The sequence below is a fragment of the Typha angustifolia genome, chromosome 7 (genome assembly GCF_048772165.1).
Source record: "Typha angustifolia cultivar Huaian chromosome 7, ASM4877216v1, whole genome shotgun sequence".
Lineage (NCBI taxonomy): Eukaryota > Viridiplantae > Streptophyta > Magnoliopsida > Poales > Typhaceae > Typha > Typha angustifolia.
The window spans coordinates 12,093,511-12,114,271 of NC_133245.1; the positions used below are offsets into that span (position 1 = coordinate 12,093,511).

Sequence of the window (20,761 nt, forward strand, 5' to 3'; positions counted from 1 at the left end):
AACTAACATAAAATATCCCTGTAGTAGTACTTGGGTCATCCCTTTAGATTTTGACTAGGAATATCATCATCCAAATGGACTGCCTTTAGGCTTCATCATATTATTCACTGACCAATGTCATACCATACTTACAGAGAAAAGATATAGAGTAATTGATTTACTGAGAAAGAAATAGAGCAACTGACTGCTCTGCAATTGGGGATTGGTTGAGATTTTGGGTGCCCATATTCATGATTTCTTAGTGATCCTCTTGTTTGACATTTCTGGGGGGATGATTTTCCCATCAAATGTAATAACTTCTGCCTAGCAGCTCTCTTTTTAATCCGAAAGAAAAAGAAAAAAAGAAGAAAACAATGGTTGTATAGCTCTGAGGTATCTGTAGATGCAGCATCACCAAATACAATGAATCAAAACAGCCCCAAAACACCTGATAAATTGAAGATGTAGACATAGTTAAATCTTCCAAGTTATATAAAACACAAATATTAATGAACCATCTATGATTGTTACAGAACTTTTGTTCTTCTTCTACACCAAGTTTCTCTCTCTCAAGAACGTAGTAATTGAAGTCTCCACAGCTGACCAAACAAAACATCTGCAAGTCATCATACAATGTAGACTTAATATGTGAAACTATACACCAGGCAAAGTACTTCCTTCTGCACTTACTGGGTCATGATTTAGCATCTTGCCTAGATTTCTAGCAAACTAACCTGTAGAATGATCTGCTGTAATTCCAAAATGATAGCAACTTCCCAAATTACAGGCCATAAATGACAAAAGGAGACCAGATTTCAATATATATATAAAGAGAAAAAACTTGCAGAAAAGAAGGAACTCTGAAATAATAGACAAGATTTGAGATGAACGAAGAAATAAAAGGCGTACAGAAAAATAATAAGGAACAGCTGATACATCATCATATTTCAGTGAGCAGCAAAAACTGTTGCACTGCACTTATTGTTTAATCAAATATGAAAGAACAAAGTTGAAGATTGGCACAGTTGAAATGGCTACTTGATTCTTTTCAAACAGTAGAATGATCTCTGGATCTAGCTTCTGAGTGTTATATAAGAAGTGCAAATTTCTAACCTTAATGTAAACCTATATGTTTCTGTTGGAAGCAAATGATGAAAGAATCATCAGATATAACAAAAGTAAGCTATAAATTCATTACAGGAATGAAATATGATCACCAGAAATTTGCACCAAATTTTCTCTCATAAATTTTCTGTTGTATTGGCAAACCTTGGATGCAGCCCTCATAGCATTAAATGGTCAGAGCTACTAAGATAATGATAGTTAGGCATCTCAATCTCATGAAACCCAGATTTGCACTTATCTTGACTTATTTAAAAAAGATGGACATTTCAATGGCAGAAATTCTAGTTGAGAGATAATTTTGCAGAAAAGATAGCAAAGAACAGTCTGCGGAAACATTTATTTGTTGTTGGTACTACCTTTCTGTTTCAATAATGATAAGCAAGACTACTAGAATGGCAGATGCTTCCTTAGCAATATGTTATCAACACCAGCGAAAGATAAATCAATCATCTTTTCCAACTAAAAGTTTTCTAAAGATGGACTACATTTCAGCAAATAAATACATAGACTATAAGGTGCTACGGTGCTACCATAAAAACTTGTTTCATCCATTTCAGATTAAGCGCTCAAAATTTAAATGATAATACTGAACTTTAACTAGGATTAGAGAGTTCCCAACTTAATGCATAAAAGAAAGAGAGAGAAGCTCAATTCAGCTAGCTGTATTGTTCTCACAAAATCCACATTCCAGATGTTGATATAAATGATTTCTTCTGATTTACCAGACTATCAAGCACCTGAGAGTAGAACAAATAAGTTCTCTAATGATATTACATGGAGATCCATGTCTCATATTCCAATTGATCTTTTTCTGCAGTGCCAGACACCTTATATATATAGTGCTTTTTCCTATTGGAGACAGGCCAAATTAATAGAAGCATGTGCCATTCTCTCAGCAATTCTAAAACATATAGGATTTACTCAAACAATATAATCCACACAAAAAACATCAAAAGCATGCAACAAATACAAAAACTATGATTGTTACTCATTCAATTCTTAGAAAGTCCCAGTCTGACTAAAAAACAGGAATATAGCAGTATAAAACAGAATAATTTCTTGATGACCTTCATAGAAATAAGGACCTCGTGAGATGATATTGCTAAAATATACAAATTATAGTTGCATAGTATGCAACAAATCTAGTTAGTTTTGAGATATAAGAAGCTAATATGCCATCGTTTGAAAAGATTTATATAAGTTTCTTAGTGTCATCATTTGAGATTTATATTATTGTCTTGCTGGAAACAAGTTGAGCTACTAACAGATAGACAAGTTGAATAGGATCTTGAAAGAACATTACCAGATGACCACAAGATATATAAATAAGAGAAATTCTAGCAACTGTTTCCTAAGATGATGCAACACAGGTCACCAATGGAATCACGGAAGCTTCTTATTCGCAAGTTCATTATGGACAAGAAATGTGATCACATTGGTAGAAAGCTAAGTTTCTATCCAAATGAGTGAACTTTTGCCATATAAGTGAACCAATTGGAACATGGAATGCATTACCATGCCTAGTGCAGCAGTGCTAAGCTCTTCCATATGTTGGGGTATTGAGGATAATATCAGCATCCTATCATGATATTGCAGACATGGATTGTTATTTAAACAATGTAGACTTACAATCATCTAAAAGTTGCAACTACAGCTTTTGTTAAAAAAAAAAATGGTTGTAACTACAGTTTGCAAAGCCATAGTGCCTCTAAATGGTGAGCAACCTATCTCCTATCGCTCTACCCTCCCCTGCAACCCTCCCTTTCTCTCTCTTTCTCTTTCTCCTTTATTTCCCTTCCTCTGTCTTCTTGCTATGACACTAGGCCAAGTTTGGCTTTGTGCCATCAGCATAGCTAGCCGTGGCATCTCATACTCGTCGTGAGGATGGAACTGCCAATGGCAAGTAAATATTGGTCACAGACCCTTTAAGGCATCCATGAAGAAGGCCATTATAACAGATACTGAAATTACTAGCATTCATTACATGATGTTAGCATGAAAAGCTATTGCAAGAAATATGTTGAAGAATAAGCAATTCTCAATAGCGATAGAAGAATAACTGAAAAAGGAAATAAGATTTGTATAGGTGTTGACTAAATAAAATTGCAAATGTCAAGGGCCATCAAATGCATACCTAATATTCATCCACCTCCTTGACAAATGCATTACATACTGGAAACCATTAAGTAAATAACAAATGATAATAATTTTACTATAATGCGTATAATAAAGCAGAGGTTGAACACTATTGGTAAAAATTGGGTACCCACTCCTATCAGTGGAAATCAACCATGAGTCACCAAATTGTCTCTATGAATATTGGATATGTAAATTGCATATGATGGGAACATTGAATTGACCACCCATCATTGAAATGGTAGGATTATCTCCAATCTTACTGAAACGTTCTATCTCAACAGAGTTCAACAATAGATGTATTGGGAACTAATAACTAAAATAAGATGTAATAAAGTGGAAAGCACTGTGGTTGCTGTCTTGCTGAGAAATTAAGCTACAATGAATAATAGGCAAACTCATATGCAGTTCTACGTAGCTCTCTGTAGATTTAGAAACTAAGCTAACCATATAGAATTATAAAATCACTATATAATCATTCCTAAATATGTTACATTTTGTCAATATAGTAAATTATTTTTGACATTCTTTCTATACTTTAATAATTCCCTATTATATGACTATTACTAATATATATATATATATATATATATATGATGGATTTAGATTGAGCTATAATCATTCATGATTGCAATTAGACTTATTTAGTCTTTGGTAATGATGGTCGTGCTGATCGGCATTTACCGTGTCGACGGCGTAGCGGCACGTGACGGGTGCTGCACAACACCCCTCCTAGCAGCTTCGCCGCTCGCCGTTGACTTCATCTTCGTCATTGCTGCTTGCTGCCGAACTCGTCGACCCTGTCTTTGCCAGCCTCAGAGCTTGAGTCGTTGTTCACACCGGATCCGCAACTTAAGTTATTATTTGACACAACCTGATCCATTCACCATTTCTTCCTTCTTGTGCTAGGGCATCAGATGGGTGCAAGCGACAATTGGAGCTTGGGGGCAGTGAGAACGGCAGCGAGCGGTGATGATGAAGGCGAGGTTGATGGTGAGCATGAAAGGGTGAAGATGAGTAGTCTCCCCATCTTTTTCTCTTCCTCCTGCGGCACGATCGGCAAGTATCGTGGTACGTGCCATGTTGTGCCTATAACGCAATCATCCTTGTTCTTTAGTCATACTTCTTAAATTCACCTAATCAACAAAATCCCTATGTATACCATTACCATCAATTCTCATAGATGAGGGAAGTCTAGTCCATCTCTATATCATAAATTTTGTCAAAAGAGCCAGATTCATAGTAATGCCTCACAAATCACCTTACTACTTATGTAGGAAATTTTGGATCTTACCCTATGTTGAATTGATCTTATGGCATAAAAAAAAACTTTATTACTGTTCCTCTTTCAGGACAGGAGGACACCCTCTCCTAATTTAAACATCGAAGCTGAAGTTGATTCGATTGCCACTTTCCCAGAACCCAGAGATACTCCTTTTTTCCTCTTTCCCCTGTATTGACAACCTATTTCCATCATCATCTTATCCAAACTCTATTTACTCCCAACCCTCGTCTCTGCTCCTTCCACCACTGTCCTCTTGCAACTTCAGCACCCCATTGTTCTACTAAATTATGGACTCCCCCTTCTCTAATGCAACTATTATTGCTGTAGACTGCTACTGCTTCACAAGTTATCACAGAGTCATGTTCATGTACTCCATGATGGCTGCTTTATGGGCTAAATAGGCTTGTAGTTCATACTAATTTGCAGCCTCCATAGTACCCTGCTGAGTGGCACATCTTTGGGTATAGAGAAGAGGTGTTAAGTAGACGCTGGAGGTGACAAGTCAGGAGAGGCAAATTGGAGGGCGAGATACTTCATACTTTGTAGTCTAATGAACCCAAAGATGTAATATTGAACCCTCCTAAGCTGGTCAATTTGTTGACATTGTTCCTGAAATTACTTTTAGTTTGAGAGTTGCAAGCAAAGTAGGCCAATTGGTTTGCTCAAAGTTGCTCTCATAATAACACCATGAATCTATAAAAGTGTTAAAAATTGACTCAAAAATTTTGATAATCTGATAAAAATCCAGCAAATCATCAAAAGAGAATTTGGCCATTCATGACACGAAAATAAAACCAGCTTGTCGGGTAGAGATCTAATGCAGATCAGAGAGACAGACTCCACAGCCAAATGTCTGACAAAAGTACAACAATACAAACACAGAAAGTAGTAAGAAAATACGCAGCCAAATGTCTCTCTGATCTAATGCAGATCAGAGAGACAGACTCCACAGCCAAATGTCTGACAAAAGTACAACAATACAAACACAGAAAGTAGTAAGAAAATATTCACATCCACTCCATTTCTTGTAAAGTCAACCGTAAAATAAATACTCTAAAATTGTTAGACAGCATATAGTAAAACCCCAGCAAGCAGCATTGTAAGCCCCACACAAAATATTCAACAAAGATATCACAAGATACAACTGAGAAAGTCCCTGTCAGTGCATAAACTAACAGATATAGGCATAAGGTTCAAACGATGAGATTATCAATTGATATATTTAACATTAAATGGACAAGACAACTTACCATTTACAGTTCTAGAAGTTTTCCTGTGACAATCACTCTAAAGGCTGGAAGATATATAGGGAACTCAACAATGATGATTTTGCTAGATAAAACAGACTCAAAAGTGTCATCTAAAAGAGCAGCTCACAGTGTTGAAATTTGAAAGCTGTGATACATTCAACCAAGAAAGAAAAGGACTATGATTTCTAGAACAGTAATTAGTGTAAGATGATAAAAAAGTAGAGTACAAAAGGGGAAAGCTAAAAGAACTTTTCTGGAGACTTTCCTTGTTATTTGGCGATAAGATATTTCTGTGATTCTTAGGTAAAACCACATAAAAGAATATAGAGTAAACTGTGAAGAAGCTACATAAATCAACTAACTTGGACATTTGTGAGAAGCCTTGTAAGTTTACTTAGTGTTTCTCGAGCAGAGATTGTGTCTGGATGATGCTCGCCACATATGGAAGTCCTGAGAAATATAGCTTTTCTTACGAGGTCATCTGCTCTGTCATATTGCCCTCCCCTTAGCATTAGCTTTGCCCTTGTTTCCAAAACAGTTGCTCTCAAAAGGGCCAGTTCCTGCCAAAGATATGTCCTTTGTCCACGTGATTGATCTGGTTTATTACAGCAAAATGACTTATCAATCCATTTTTCAGATCGAGAAATTAACGATTCTGCAGAATGTTCCAGTGCATCTGTAGAAAGGCGTAAAAGTTCTAATGCTGCATTACACCGGGAGAAGGTGATGAATGTGTTAATGGCAAGTGGTAGAACAATACGTTTTATAAAGAACATCAACTCTGATGGTCTTGGTTCCACCACAGCAGGATCAGAACCAAATTCAAAGACCAAAAAGCAAGCTGCCCATAAATGTTCAGAATATTGAGAAATAGAGCCTCTGAGATAAACTGCTTGAACCATTGCTTGAGGGACTCCCAAAGCTCCTCGTTTACGAGCATATAGCTTAATAAGTTCATGAAAGTGCAGGCAATCAGGCTTGGTGCTACACCTTGCAAGCCCAAATCTCATCAACATGGAAGATGCCTCAGCTTCAGACCTCTTCATTTGAGAAACTGTGAAGCTGCACGTCAATACATGCCAGCATTTCTTCCACATTGGAGCACCCTCATGCTTTTCTGGGACCTTATGTGCAGCCATAGCCAAAAGATGAACTGGAACAGCAGATGGAGCGAACCAACCGCTTACCTGGACCATCCTAGTAGCCAAACTTCTTGGCCCATCAGCATGATCAAATATTGAGAGGCAAACATCTAAAAGCTGAACAAGGACAGCATGCCGCTTCAAAGTAGTAACTTCTCTATCAGCCCATGCCAATTCTCTCAAAGGCATTCTGTTCAAAGTGTCAAGGAGTCTACTTGGAGTTATAGGAAGTTCTGAAAGGATAGCACCGATAATACCAAGACCTAGTGTAAGCCTTCCAAGTTTCTCTTCAATAACCCTTAGAGCTTCAATTTCCACCAATGGGTAATCTTTTACACCTCCCTTCATCAAAGATAATGCCTCCACACCCGATAGATACGAAAGCTTCATGGGCTCCAAGTTCATTACTCGTGGAAGACGTGTGGTTATTATGAAGTGGGTTTCTCCACCAAAGTGAGGAAGAAGATCTGTTATAACTTTTTGATCCCACCAGTCCTTCTCATTTTCTAAATTATCAATGATTACTAAGAACGGGATGTCTCGCATCAGTTCTTTCCTTACTCTTCCGATGGCTTCTTCTTCCAGCTCTTCAAAACATTTGATCCTTCCTTCTTCATGACAATTGTTTTCAATGCCCAGATCAACTTCTAGAGAAGTTCTTAGAGCCAAATAATTTTGTCGTATGTATCTACTTTCCCCTCCAACCCATAGAACCAACTTGTATCTTTGTGAGAATCTGCATGCATATTCCAAGACCAACTCCGTCTTGCCAATTCCTGAGTCCCCAGACACACATGCAATGCCCTTGCCATACAGAATCTTTTCTGATCTTTTCTTCCTGTAATACCTTCCCCCCTTGGCTCTTAAAGGGCGGCATTGTCTAAGTGGACTACCCACCCTCTGCATCTCAATTTCCTTCTCAGACTCCTTCCACAGAACTGGCTCCTTTCCTTTGCTGCCATTTTCCAACTGTTTCTCCATTGTATTTTCTTCTACAGGATAGCTCTCAGACCGTCCAATCAACAAACTTTTTCGCCTATGTCTGGTCTTGAGTTCAAAATATTCTCTTTCTCCATCTCCATTGACATCACCAAACAAAATAAGCTCCAATTCTGAGAGTTCTTTTTTCCGTCCAACAAACACTTCATTCCGAGGAAAAGGAAATTCCTCCTTCTCCACCCTTTCCCTCCATCTATTTACCCTGTCAACCACACTCCTCCTTCCCAATCTTGTAGCTAAAAGAACTACAGCTTGCAGTATGCAGTCCCTCCAGTTACCATCATTTGCCTCTAACTGCCAATCTAATACCCGTGGAAGTCCGTCGACTGCTTCTCTCCACTCCCTCTCTAATCCACCATACAACATCCATAACTCACCACCATGCTTTTCCCATAGTTCTCCCCTTCTCTCGATTATATCTCTTGCAAGACAATCACTGGCGCTCAAGTCAAAGTAAATAGGAATCAGATTTTTCTTTCCCAAGAAATCTCTGAGCTCTTCTATGCTGTAAGGATTTCCGAATGACTTTTTTGTGATGATCACAACTCCATAAGTAGAGGCATTCATTATTCTCTCAACTGCATCAAGGCTGCGAGAATTCCTACATCGGGCTCTGTCAGATGCAAAACAACTGATTCCCTGGATTTCCAACTCTGCACGAAGCCAATTAGCAAATCTAAGCAAAGAAGGCTTCCGGCCATGAAATCCTATGTACACATCACAGCTCCTAAACCTATTTGCGGAAGAAACTGAAACCGTAGGCTGAGTAAACTTCCCCAGGCTTTTCCCTGATCTCTTTTGCTTTTCTCTGCGAGCCAAGTAATGATTACTGGTTCCTTGACTTTTATTTGACAAACTGCCATCACGAGTATCATTAAAGGAAAGCGGACCATAGTTGTTGTGAATGGTGCCTGGGGTTCCAAAATTACTGGATGTGCAAAAACTGGGAGCAGGAGAAACATCAGATGAAAGAAACTTGCTATGAGATGAAGATTCAGATTGCTTTGTCAGAGTGCGGGAAACAAGATGATCAATTCTAAGGACAACGCCAGTGGAGGAGTTTGCTGCATCAGATGCATGTGTAGGTGGTGATCTTGGAGAGAAGAAAGGAGACTGACTTGCTGAGACAAATGCTGAGGAAGAAGATGAAAGATTCCTTGAAGTTATGGTGGATAATGCCCCAAGATTGGAGCTTTCTTGTTGAAGCTCCATCTATCCATCTTCATAAATTATCCAGCTCTCAGAATTGTTTTGGATTCAATTCATTCTACACCGTGAAGACTCTCTGGTGAAAGAAAGAAAAAGGTTAAGGCATTCAAGAATTGAGATTCTCATCTTCCAAAACTCCATTTGCTAAACAACTTTTTTTGAGACAAGGACATTGGTCATCATTCAGCCAATCTGTGCCTACAGGAGTACATGCCTAAAGCCTCAGAATGAGAATAATGGCAGTTGTTACACCTACTTCATGATAAGTGTGAGATATCTCACAGTTGACCCACAAATGACTAAACAAATACAAAATGCACAAATGATACACTAAATATAAAAATCTTAAAGAGATACATTTATAACTCAGTACATCACTAACTCGACATGGTTGGTAAATACTACACTTTCATGGAGAAAAAAGCTGCTACTTAACATCCAGGCCAGGAGATGACACACATCTTCAATCTTCACAAATGAAGGCATCGAAATGCAAATTATATGTCCACATTTTTCAAAGAAAGAAAGTAGATGTGTTCAACAAAAGGAAACAAACTGTCTAATCTCAGCAAGATAGTAAAGTAATGAAAAAACTAACGGAAACTTGTGAAAGGATATACACAAAAGAAAAAAAAGAAAAAGAAAAAAAAGAGGCAGTTCCTAACATGATGAGGACAATTTGAAGTTTTACGAAACAATTTGAAGTTTAAGATGCAAATAATACTTAGTCCAGACGTAATACAAAATAAATGATGAATCATGCAATCAAAACAAAAATGATGTGGGAAGTTTGCACGGCTCCATGTAATGTTAGAAACAGCTAGAAATAACTAAACTATCCAGAGAAGGTAAATAATAAAGTTTTGACGGTGGAAAGTAATAGAGACCCAAAAATAAACAAGAAATTCAAACAAAAATAGGGGTATCCAGAAGAAAACAATGGAAAACAGTCTAAGCACATTATCTGATATACCTCCATAAACCGAAATCTCTAAGTAGAACTGGCACCTCAGAGTTCGATATAAAAGAAGAATCAAACGTTTCAGATTCAAAACAACCTGCAAAGGCTACTTCTTCCTTGAGATGAGTAAACCCACTCTCCCAGAGTCTAGATCTGGACTTCTCATATGCACAGATGCGATCTCAGTCTTCGATTTTAAACTCATAAAAGGAAGCAGAATCTCTTAAGTCCTTGAGAAAAGCTCATAGATTTGCACCACAATACAGAAGCAATCACAGATTTTCATTCCTCAGATCTGACCAATACGAACCACATAACAACAAAAATGAAAACCCAATTCCCGAATTCAACAGTGAAAGCAACAAAACTCAAGACCAAAACTAAGAACTATAGATTGTGTTTAGGGTTCTTGTCCCTGCGATGCACATCAGAAGGGGTAACACATAAAAAAGCGATTTTGATGGGAGAAAGATAGATTTCTAAGCGATTTAGATAAGATCAGGCTCATACAGACAAGGAAATAAAAGATTTGACTGATGGCAATCAAGAGAGGCTTACATTCTTCTCCCAAAACTCCATTGTTCTTCCAAAGCCACCAATCCAACGGGGTCGCCTCTTCTCTCTCTCTCTCTCTCTCTCTCTCTCTCTCTCTCTCTCTCTCTCTCCAAATAGGAATACAATAATAAACTATTAGCTGTGTGGTAATATACCCATGGGGCCAAAGGAGAAGTATAATAAGAATCTATGGAGTCTGTGAGATAAGATCACAAGATCACTAACCTGTACCTAATTTCACCCGAATTTTGCTAATTGACTCCCCTCTCTCTCTCTACCCCCCCTTCCTCTATATAAAAAATAGTGAGGGAGGTGTTCAGTGAGAAAAGCTGGAGGGTGAATAAAGGAACCATACCTTTACTTTGCTTACCACTGGGAAAAACCAAAGAGTGACTTCCAAGGGTTGGTTATTTTTCTTCAGTTTGGATATCAAATAGTTATAACTGACAAAGAAAGTGAGTTTTTTTTTCCCCCACCTGAAAGAAAAGAACAAAAAAAAGAAAAAAAAACCTTTTTATTCTCTGAAGAATTTAAAGAATAAACTGGGTGTTGTACAAGATGGACCATAATTTGGTACTGCTCCTGCATTGCCTCCAATTTGCTCTCCCAGTTTTGGAAGAACAAAGTACACATGGCTGTACTTTGATCTCTTAAATGTCATATTTCTCCAATTAATACTTGGATATCCATATTTTCTTTGGTACAAATGAATTGAATGGAGGAGTTGTACATCTTTAATTACCAGTTTTCAGAAGATATATTTGAGATGTCACCCTAGGGGGATGAGCTTTTTGGTATTGTTCTGAATCAAGTTCAGCAAAAGCCTTCACAACTGCAGTATATTATCCTTGATCAATATCACATCTCAATCTGTTAAGGGAGAAGAAACCATGAGAAGTGGGACAGATTGTGTTGCAGCCTAGTGTGGAAAGTGACCCCCCCCCCCTTCCCTCTTTGGACCACCAAAGTTGACTTTAAGATGCACAGATCCTTGCACCATATCTACTCAGTGGGTTTGTTCTTTAAAGCCAGACAATTTGAGATGTTGTCCTTGTGCAATTGCATGTGGTTTCCTTTGAAATGTGGGTTATAGTAGTGTCTGAGAGTAACAACAGCTTTGTAGAATTCAAGCCTGGAGGAAGTGATCTTTGTCATTTGGACAGAGGGAGAAGAGAAATGGTTGTCCTTTTCAATCAGGACAAATCTCCACAAGCATGAGAAAAGATACTGCAACTCTCTTTTGATGAGGCAATTAATCCACAACTTTGAGAACATAACTCACCCACATGGAAATCCTTTTCTTTTTCTTCAAATTTAGCTAGATGCTAACAGAATCTTACCTTATGCATGTCTCCTGTAAGAGGTGCATGGAGAACAGTGGATGATGATGCCTTTCCTAATGTTAGAAAACAAGGTAAGAAAAATGGTTTTTTTAATCATTTGGTTAAATTGAAATTAGGCTCGACCTAAAAATGCGTCGCATGTAAGAGAATGAACTAAAAGAAAATTCTTTAAATTTCTCGCTCCTCATTAGTGGAAAGCAACTAGTGTTAGTGGGCAATTGTTATCATTAACATTATCATAATTAGCAATGAATAATCCCAACATCCATAATACAACAACAAAACAAAACAACAGTTGTGGGTTGCATGCTGGATTTCCCTGAGCAGTCAACTGTTGGCCCAATGCACTGGAAATAATGCCCTAGAAATTTCCTAGGGTGTTCCTAAGGATATGTAGCAATATTTGCTGGCAAAAAAATTAATGAAATATAGTTATGGGGCTTAGAGCAAGGGATAAGATATTTAATGGCTATTGTTTTGTTGTTTAAAGACCATGCTTGCTGGCAAAATTAATAAACAAAAGGACACAGAGACAGCCTTTCTGCAAAGATGGAAGGAAGAAGAGAAAAAAAATATGATCTATTATTGGTGATTTCTCACTCTTGAGAGACAACCTTCATCTGTGTATGGGGTGACAACTAACAAAGATGTCAACTTTGTCTCAGATACTAAAGTAGTGAATGTTAGGAACCCAAATCTAATGGAGATTAAGGATCAAATCAAATTTATATATGAGATTTAGAACCTTGTTTATTGGGTACAATAACTGGGTTAATAAATATGGGACAAGAGCTTGGCCTTAATAAAGCTTTATTGTGATTAAGTAATCAGCTTCTTTTGGCTACCCTTCCATGTGAGGTTTATATTATTGTAACTTGGTCTTCTTTTTCTAGGGTTCTGTTCAAAAATGAGCATTGGAGTTCACACAGTAGGACCAACACAAGTATTATAGTAGACTTTGGTGTTCTCTTTTACATGTGCCATTGAGACCCTCTCTTGTTGTTGGAGATTCAAAGTTAATTGGATCTATATAATTGAGTTTGATATTGGTAATGTGTTACAAGTTAGGAAAATGTATCAAAAACACTTTATAATTAGTTTTCTTAATGGACATTTACACTATAATTGAGCTAAATTAACCATAGAAGCAATTTAACCCTTGTAGTCTTGAGCTTCTTTTAAGGTTAAGATAAAAATATAAAAGGGATTAAAATTTTAAAGTCAAAAGAGAAATTTCTTAGACTACAACTTTTATAATTTGCAACTTATATGCTGCAAATTTACTCATATTATTCTATTCTTCAAATTTTAAACAAAATGCAATTTCAACCTGTTATATATATTTTTTTCTAATCTAAAATTACAAGTCTTAAATCTTAATTAATATCTCACTAGCATAACATAACTCAATTTATTTATATAATCATGTTTGAAAAAAATGTCAACAATCTTCAAAATTTGGATTGAAAAGTCATGTTTAATGGTAATATATATCTTTTTTTTATAGATATAGTTTGATTTTATAAGAATAACTAAAGAGGCAATTTATAAATTTATAAAAAAAAGTAAGAACTCTATTATTTGATGTCCACACTTGAATACTTGATCCCTCTCTTTCTCTTTTAAAGAATTTTTTTTAATAAATCACATTTGAATATTTTATTTATTTTGTGATTCATATTCCGTTCAGAGTTTTGTAACCCGATCACTATTTTTTTCTATTTAACACTCTTTGTTAATTTAAACTATACTAGTAAAAAAATATTCTGTTATAATATATAGAATAATTTATAAATACATAAATTAAGGAGGAGTAATGAGGAGGAAAAATAGCCGTGGAAATATTTTTTTTAGTAATTTAGTCGATATTAATTAGTTAAAATAATCTATTTAACACCCTCTATTAATTTAACATTACTAACAAAATAATATTTTATTATAATATATAAAATAATTTATAAATATCTAAATTATCTATGAGTTCAGTTACAAAATCATTAGAGATAAAGCATGATTTATAAAATAAATAAAAATAAATTACAATGTGAGACTAGAGTGATGTGATGTGGCAGTTAGCAGAGTGCCATGTGTCATCCCAAGCCAATGTCAGAAGACATTCATCTACATGGGGTTAGTACAGTAAGAGGTCAGCATTGGCACATCTACCAACACTGACAATAATTGGGAGAGAGGTTGATGCATCATAACTACACATGCCTCTCTCTCTCTCTCTCTCTCTCAGACAATAATCGTACAACTAAAGCACTCCAGTCGCTGGAAAGTACCACAGAATTCCATAAAGACGGTGAAGCTATCAAACACTGGACCTTTCTTTTCTCTCTAATTAATTTTTAGAGGTTTTAACTCCAAATAGTTTTCTGTTCTCAGTCTATATAATCTGAGTATAATCTGAGTTTGTTGACTAAATTTTATTTGCCCACACAAATCATATCTTTAATACCAAAATATATGTGTTTTTACTGTAGTTATCCAACAAAATTATCTTGAATCGCTGGTCTTATCAATATTTTTATTAAAAGAAAAATATTAAAAGGTTTTTGAACAATTAAATATCTTATTATTAAAAATGATCAATTATTCAACGTACACTTTCTAACTAATATTTTATTTTTTGACATATAATGTCACTATGAAGATGAAAAAAAGTCTTAATGAATTGATTCGACTCAAAATTTAATCAAATTTTAGAAAAAAATATATCGATGTGAAAATATGTAAAAGATTTATTACAAATTAGAATGGTTCGACAATTACCTACAACTTACTGCACTAAAAATCAAAGAAGGAAAAAGAAAATAGCTTCTACCAAAACATTCTAACCAAGCCTACTCCTAGCTTTTGCCGATAAAATGTTAAATTGTTTAATATTTTCTAAATATAAGACACTGAATAATTTAATATTTTTAAAAAATAAGACCCTGACAGTTTAGTGTTATATATATATATATATTCCAATGTTTATATTTAAAAGTAAAATGATAATAAATTCAATATTTTATTAACAACTACAGTTAAATAAACCCATCTAAGTATTAAGTTAAAAATGTGATCCATTTCCATAAATTAAGTCTGCGAGAGGGCTAATTTAGTCAAAAACTCCTACATTCTTCATTCCTATAATTCATAACTGGACATTAAAACAGACTCTACGTGGGAACACACAAGTATGCAGTATATATATTTCATCATAGTGTGAATTATCAACCACAATTATGTTACTAATTATTGAATGGAATTGTATTGAAAAGTTGAAGCTACTTCAGCTTTTTGCTGAAGTCAGAGAGGTCTACGACATGAATCCTTGGTATGCTTTCTGCTTCTTCCCTCTCTTTTTCTGTATTATATCCCCATCTTCCTGAAATTAATATGCCCAAAGATCAGCTCCAGAGAAACAGGAGAAAGTTGTAGTTACTATTGAAAGAACAAGCAGAAATTGAGAAATTCTGTTTTTTTTACCCAAATACAAGTTCCAATTATCTAACGCCGGTTCTTTAATTACATTCTTCAAGGTTGCGAGACGATCCTCCACAAAGCTGGTAACAAAATAGGGATAAAACTTTTAAGGAATGCATTTTACAATCATCTGACATAAGCAACATACAATGATACAAATACCCTATTGATTCTAGTAGTTCTATCTCATGACATCGTAACTATGTTTTTAATCTTGAAAAAAGTTTGTCCAAGGTGCTCTAACATAAGAAACTAATTTCAGGTGTCCTTTCAATGCACGGACATTAGTTTTTATATGATAAGTTTGATAGTGTTCCGAGACGGGGTATTAATAGATACAGAATGAGTTCCATGATTGTATGCTACATCAACTTTGTAAATGTCTTTTGTAGGGAAGTAAGATCCAGCAAAAATAAAAAGTTACATGTGTTCTTCAGCCCAAAGATGGATTCCTTCATACAAGTAGCTTGAATACCATATCTCAATGGAACTTAAAAGCAATAATGAGAGGACAAAAACATTTCCATTTTATTATCTAGGGATTACGATGATCGAAGATTTACTGGCTATTTGATCACTGTTCATTTTGTCATGCTTCTAATAAAATCTACAATCGAATTACTAATTAATTACTCTAAAAACTTAAGTTGATAAAGTTAAATAGGTGAAAATTTTATATTTTAAAGGATAGATAGGTTTTGGCGAATTCTGAACTTAGGATCTCCTATTTTAGTACCATGTTAATTCACAAATTACTCCAACAACTTAAGTTTTTAGAATAGTTAGTGAGTTAATAAAATTAACTAGCTAACATAAATACATATTGTCCAACAAATAAAGTGAACAGCAGAAGAACATCAAGTATCAGCTCATCATAAAATATCAATAATGAAAGAAAGAAAGAAGAAAACACAGAAATATTAAGAAAATAAGATTATATGTATATTTGATCTCATGCATCATATCTAAATCAAGAACATTGGTTCCAAATCCTTATAACTTACTGAAGTGTCAAGTCTTTGTGTTGTGGCATTGACTGGAGCTTCTTAAGCACTTCTACTTTTGGCCTAACAAATAAGCAAACAAAGATTTTACCAAATATTTCTTTACAATGGTGAAATAGAAACAAAAATGTACTGACCCAGTTCCTAATCCATAGATCCTTTCTGAAGGAATATTAACACCAGCAAGCTCCCGTAATAACGCTTCAGCAAATCTGCTCTGTCCAAACAGAAACAAGTAAACAACTTCAACCAATGGATATCAACTTTATGAGAGAGTTATGACTCATGGCAATCAGTGCACACTACATCATCCAGGAAATTGTTGTCCTCAATGTTGAATTTTAATTGTGTTTTCAAGATCTCATCTGCCGTCATAAATTGCAATACTGTATATGGTTGAACTTGGAGAGCACATATAGCTCTCCAAATGCTAATTTATTAGTTAATTACTAAGATTTGTATATTATCCATTAGATAAATGTGAAACATGAGAGAAGTTGTAGGATGGACAAGATGTATACCTGCTTCGTAGTAACAATATACACACTAGAACTTGAGAACTTCAAAGCATCTGCTACACCTGGATAGAATCTGCAACGTCATAGCCTGGTCAGACATCTCCAGACTCTTCTTTCCTAAAGAAACTGCATAATTTGAACTATGACTATCTATACCATCATTAGAAATTTTAGAACTGAGGAAACTTAGTAATGGTATGATTCATACCATTTATAGACTGTACAGTTAAGGGAAGCATTACCAACTCTAAGAACAAAGAGTACTAGGTGGGTTAATGTTCTCAGAAATGGATTAAACTCATTCTATGATATAATGCAAACAGATAACAAACAACCATAGAACTTTATGTGCTATTAACATGCCAAGCCAATATATATTTACATAAATAAGCTAATAAAATATGTGTGTGTTACACATATGCATTTATGTGTGTTTCTATATGTAAGTATCCATTCAAAATAATAAATGTGACGGCCTTTACTGGTCATCTGCTATCGTAAGCAATGAGAAAGATAAAGGTGCAATACATCTAACCATAAAAAATCTATCAGCATTCCCCTGTTAAGTTTGACTTTCAGAATAATAAATATCTGATGATCTTTTCACTAAGTTAATATAACATTCATGGAGCAGCAAGCAGGACAGGATAGAGGTGCAATACATCTTATTGTCAAAAATCTATCAGTATTTCCCTATTAAGTTCGAATTTCAAAATAATATATGTGACGACCTTTACTGGTCATCTGCTATCAATAAGCAGCGAGAAGGATAAAGGTGCAATACATCTAACTGTAAAAAAATCTATCAGCATTCCCATATTTAGTTTTGACTTTCAGAATAATAATTATGTGATGATCTTTTCACCAAGTTAATATAACATTCAATTTAAGAGGACTGCAAGGTGGACAATCTAAATTGATCAACAAAGAGCACTTGTTTATCCAGAAATCAACTTTGACCTCTCAAAACTCAAGAAAGAAGCACTTGAATAAAGTACCTGTTAGCACCAATCCAGCCTGACAGATCATTCTCTATCCATTCATCCCTTACTCTCCCAAAGAGATGAATCAGTGCCTCTCTATCTTCATCCCACTCACTCATAATGATAGGCTTCAGTCGCGACCAGTTCTCCAGTATTTCTTGGATATTAAGCCCATCTGCAACCTTGAAAGACCAGACAAAGAATTTGTTCAATGATCAAACTAGCATGCAAAGGATATCCTCATTATTATTTTAGGAGTTAAACAGGGAGTTAAAATTGTAGTAAGAAAAAAATTTAAATTGTTACCGATGATTTTCGAATGGATGGTATCTGAATTTCCAATAGCAACCTAACAAGCAAAAGATTTTCATATCCAGTTTCAACAACTGGACGGACCTGTCATTACAGAGGGATAGTTAGAAAAAAGTTTGGTTGGTCAAATTGAAAAAATTAAAGTTTGAAGCTCATAAAAGGTTATTAAAGCTAACTATGTTGCCTCATTCCAATAACTAACATTCTTATTGAAATAGCACTATTAAGAACAGCAATTTGAGTTGTTCGTTCTCACTATTTAGTATTACACTAGTCCATCAGTATCCATGAAATGGATATATTGAATAGTTGTTAACCCAATGAAGATTAAATTGTATGCCATCCTATATGAACAATTATTAAGATAACAAGCGGAGTTACTGAACAATTAGCCAAATTTATCTTCCTGGATTTGAAGCCACTCAGGTTAGAAGCCATAAGCAATTCAAGACCGTGCAATTCTGTTCAATGTGTAGCAATTGCCTATGAACCTTATGGAGTCGTTGAACCAAAAATAATCATATGAATTGACCCAATTTAACATAACGACATAGAGATGAAACGCTCACTATGTGCATTTGATCGACGATCCACTCTTCTATTCTGGGGTCTACTCCGTCGAACAGCGAGGTCCATCGGACCTTGGCCGCCTAATTCATACAAGCAGTCGAGAGAAAAGATTGTTACAGAAAGATCTCCCAAGAAGTGGGAAGAAGTAGCGAGAGGGAGGAGACCTTGAGAGCTGAGAGGGAGCTCTCGCCGCAACTGTCGCAGAGGACGCCGTCAAAGTCCAACGCGTAGAGATCGCCTCCCATTTCGATCGCTCCTCTTCTTCGGCTAATCTGAAAAGATAAATGGATTTCGATTCTGCTCTCTATTTTGGTGGTCCGATATAAGCGGGTGGAAGCCTTTCGTTTCACGAGTTTTTGACCAAACTAGCCCCAATCCAAACTTTATTTACCAATATAGGATTGCCCTCAAACTTATTACAGAAAGGTCTTTTGCCACGGATTAATCGGGTTCAGGTCAGGGTCAGATTCACCTTAACATGACCTGATTATTAAACAAGTCAAATTTAATAGACACGAATACGATCAATTATTAAATTAATAACACGACACGACCCATATAACTATTTAATAAACAAGTTATGTACTACACGTAGAGCTTATCAAATGGCCCAATCTACCCATGCTTGGCCTAGTTTGGATCAGGCTAAGTACAGCCTAAACCCAATTTGGGCCCAAATGACCAATGGGTGGCATGAGTCGCCCTTTGCTCGCTCCGCCCGGTTTGAAAGCTTGCCCATAGGCCCAACCAAAAAGCTCGATCTAAAAGCTCACCCATAAGCTTGACCCGAAAGCCCGCCTTCTAGTCAGTCGCCCGTAAGCCTAGCTAGCTATAGTAAAACCTAATGAGAATTTGTCTACTTTTACTATCTAACTCCTCCCCAAACCCACACCATGTCGGTCAAAGCTGACATCTTTGACTCGGTCAAAGTTTGATCCCTCTTTGATAGGGCTGAATCCTCCTTTGCCTGGTTGGCGCACATCTTTGTGGCCTACACCATGGTTCTGAAACCTAGCTACCCTCGATCACCAACACAGATCTCGAGGACTAGGACTCCACCTTCATTGTCAATAGTCAAGGGGCCTTCCTCTACTACCGGGAGGTAGAGCGGCGGCAGGTGGTGAGCAGGTGGTGGTAGTGTTGTCAAAACTGGTGGTGGCTCTGTCCTCGGGTACAGGGCATACACGGCTTCGGAGAAGTGGAAACGATGGTGCAGATCTTATCGGAGGAGCTGAAGGGGACAGCAACCATGACAAATTGCGTAGCACCTGGGCCGACCAATGGGGAAGCTAAGGGAGACGTGCTAGACGGTAGAACAAGGAGAGGCTCTAGCCCTCTCTCTAACTAGTTGACGGGTGGTAAATTACACTTTTGTAGCCTGGCCCGACCCACTCACGAGAGGAATGGCAAACATAGCACCTAGTCTAGTAGGCCCGAACCTGGCTTGGCTCGCCCAATGATCACATCTAACAACATATTAACACGACACTACCCGTATAACCTATTTTGTTTGACACGTTAACACGATTAACCTAACTAACAATTTTATACAACACAAAAATATTCTGCAAAATGATCAACTTTACTATTTCAAAATACAAAATAACTTACAATAAACTCAAACAAAATAATTATTGATACAAAATAACAAAACAATTTAAAAAATGAGATCGAGTCCATTCACTATTGCCAGATCCGTCACCATCATTCACCACCAATGCTCACAATTATAGACACTCAAAACTTGTTGAATCTATCACCAGCGCATCAAATTCTTCTAAAGTCCAATGAAATTGATGCAGCACTCTTATCTAAAACTCAAAACAAAATACCACTTGACATCTGAACTTGGCAACAAATAATTTCTAATACAAAGAATAATAACACACAACAACAAAGATGAGTCCAAAAACTAA

At 36.2% G+C, this 20,761-nt stretch overlaps 2 protein-coding genes across 4 annotated transcripts; both read right to left on the bottom strand.

Moving 5' to 3' along the window:
* Window positions 1-5,957: 5,957 nt before the first annotated feature.
* LOC140762413 (uncharacterized) lies at window positions 5,958-10,786 on the bottom strand. Of its 3 annotated transcripts, none has more exons than XM_073100203.1 (3): window positions 10,645-10,775; window positions 10,184-10,381; window positions 5,958-9,201 (listed from the first exon to the last, which is right to left on the bottom strand). In XM_073100203.1, exon 3 carries the CDS (start codon window positions 9,126-9,128, stop codon window positions 6,129-6,131), a length of 3,000 nt encoding a protein of 999 aa, XP_072956304.1. In that variant the 5' UTR covers window positions 9,129-9,201; window positions 10,184-10,381; window positions 10,645-10,775; the 3' UTR covers window positions 5,958-6,128. The 3 variants fall into 3 exon arrangements, with proteins under 3 accessions (XP_072956304.1, XP_072956303.1, XP_072956302.1); XM_073100202.1 differs by having other exon boundaries at window positions 10,099-10,381; XM_073100201.1 differs by lacking the exon at window positions 10,184-10,381 and having other exon boundaries at window positions 10,645-10,786.
* Window positions 10,787-15,089: 4,303 nt separating this feature from the next.
* Window positions 15,090-19,140, bottom strand: LOC140762933 (uncharacterized). The gene is made up of 9 exons (XM_073100920.1): window positions 19,010-19,140; window positions 18,845-18,925; window positions 18,270-18,359; window positions 17,979-18,145; window positions 16,984-17,053; window positions 16,600-16,679; window positions 16,463-16,525; window positions 15,462-15,538; window positions 15,090-15,360 (listed from the first exon to the last, which is right to left on the bottom strand). Exons 1-9 carry the CDS (start codon window positions 19,088-19,090, stop codon window positions 15,260-15,262), a joined length of 810 nt encoding a protein of 269 aa, XP_072957021.1. The 5' UTR covers window positions 19,091-19,140; the 3' UTR covers window positions 15,090-15,259.
* Window positions 19,141-20,761: the final 1,621 nt, after the last annotated feature.

Coding starts and splice junctions, on each gene's coding strand:
- LOC140762413 (XM_073100201.1), bottom strand. CDS start 9,128: ATGGAGCTTCAACAAGAAAGCTCCAATCTTGGGGCATTATCCACCATA.
- LOC140762933 (XM_073100920.1), bottom strand. CDS start 19,090: ATGGGAGGCGATCTCTACGCGTTGGACTTTGACGGCGTCCTCTGCGAC. Junction 18,926..19,009: donor GCTCCCTCTCAGCTCTCAAG/GTCTCCTCCCTC, acceptor TGTATGAATTAG/GCGGCCAAGGTCCGATGGAC. Junction 15,539..16,462: donor CACAAAGACTTGACACTTCA/GTAAGTTATAAG, acceptor TTTTGTTACCAG/CTTTGTGGAGGATCGTCTCG.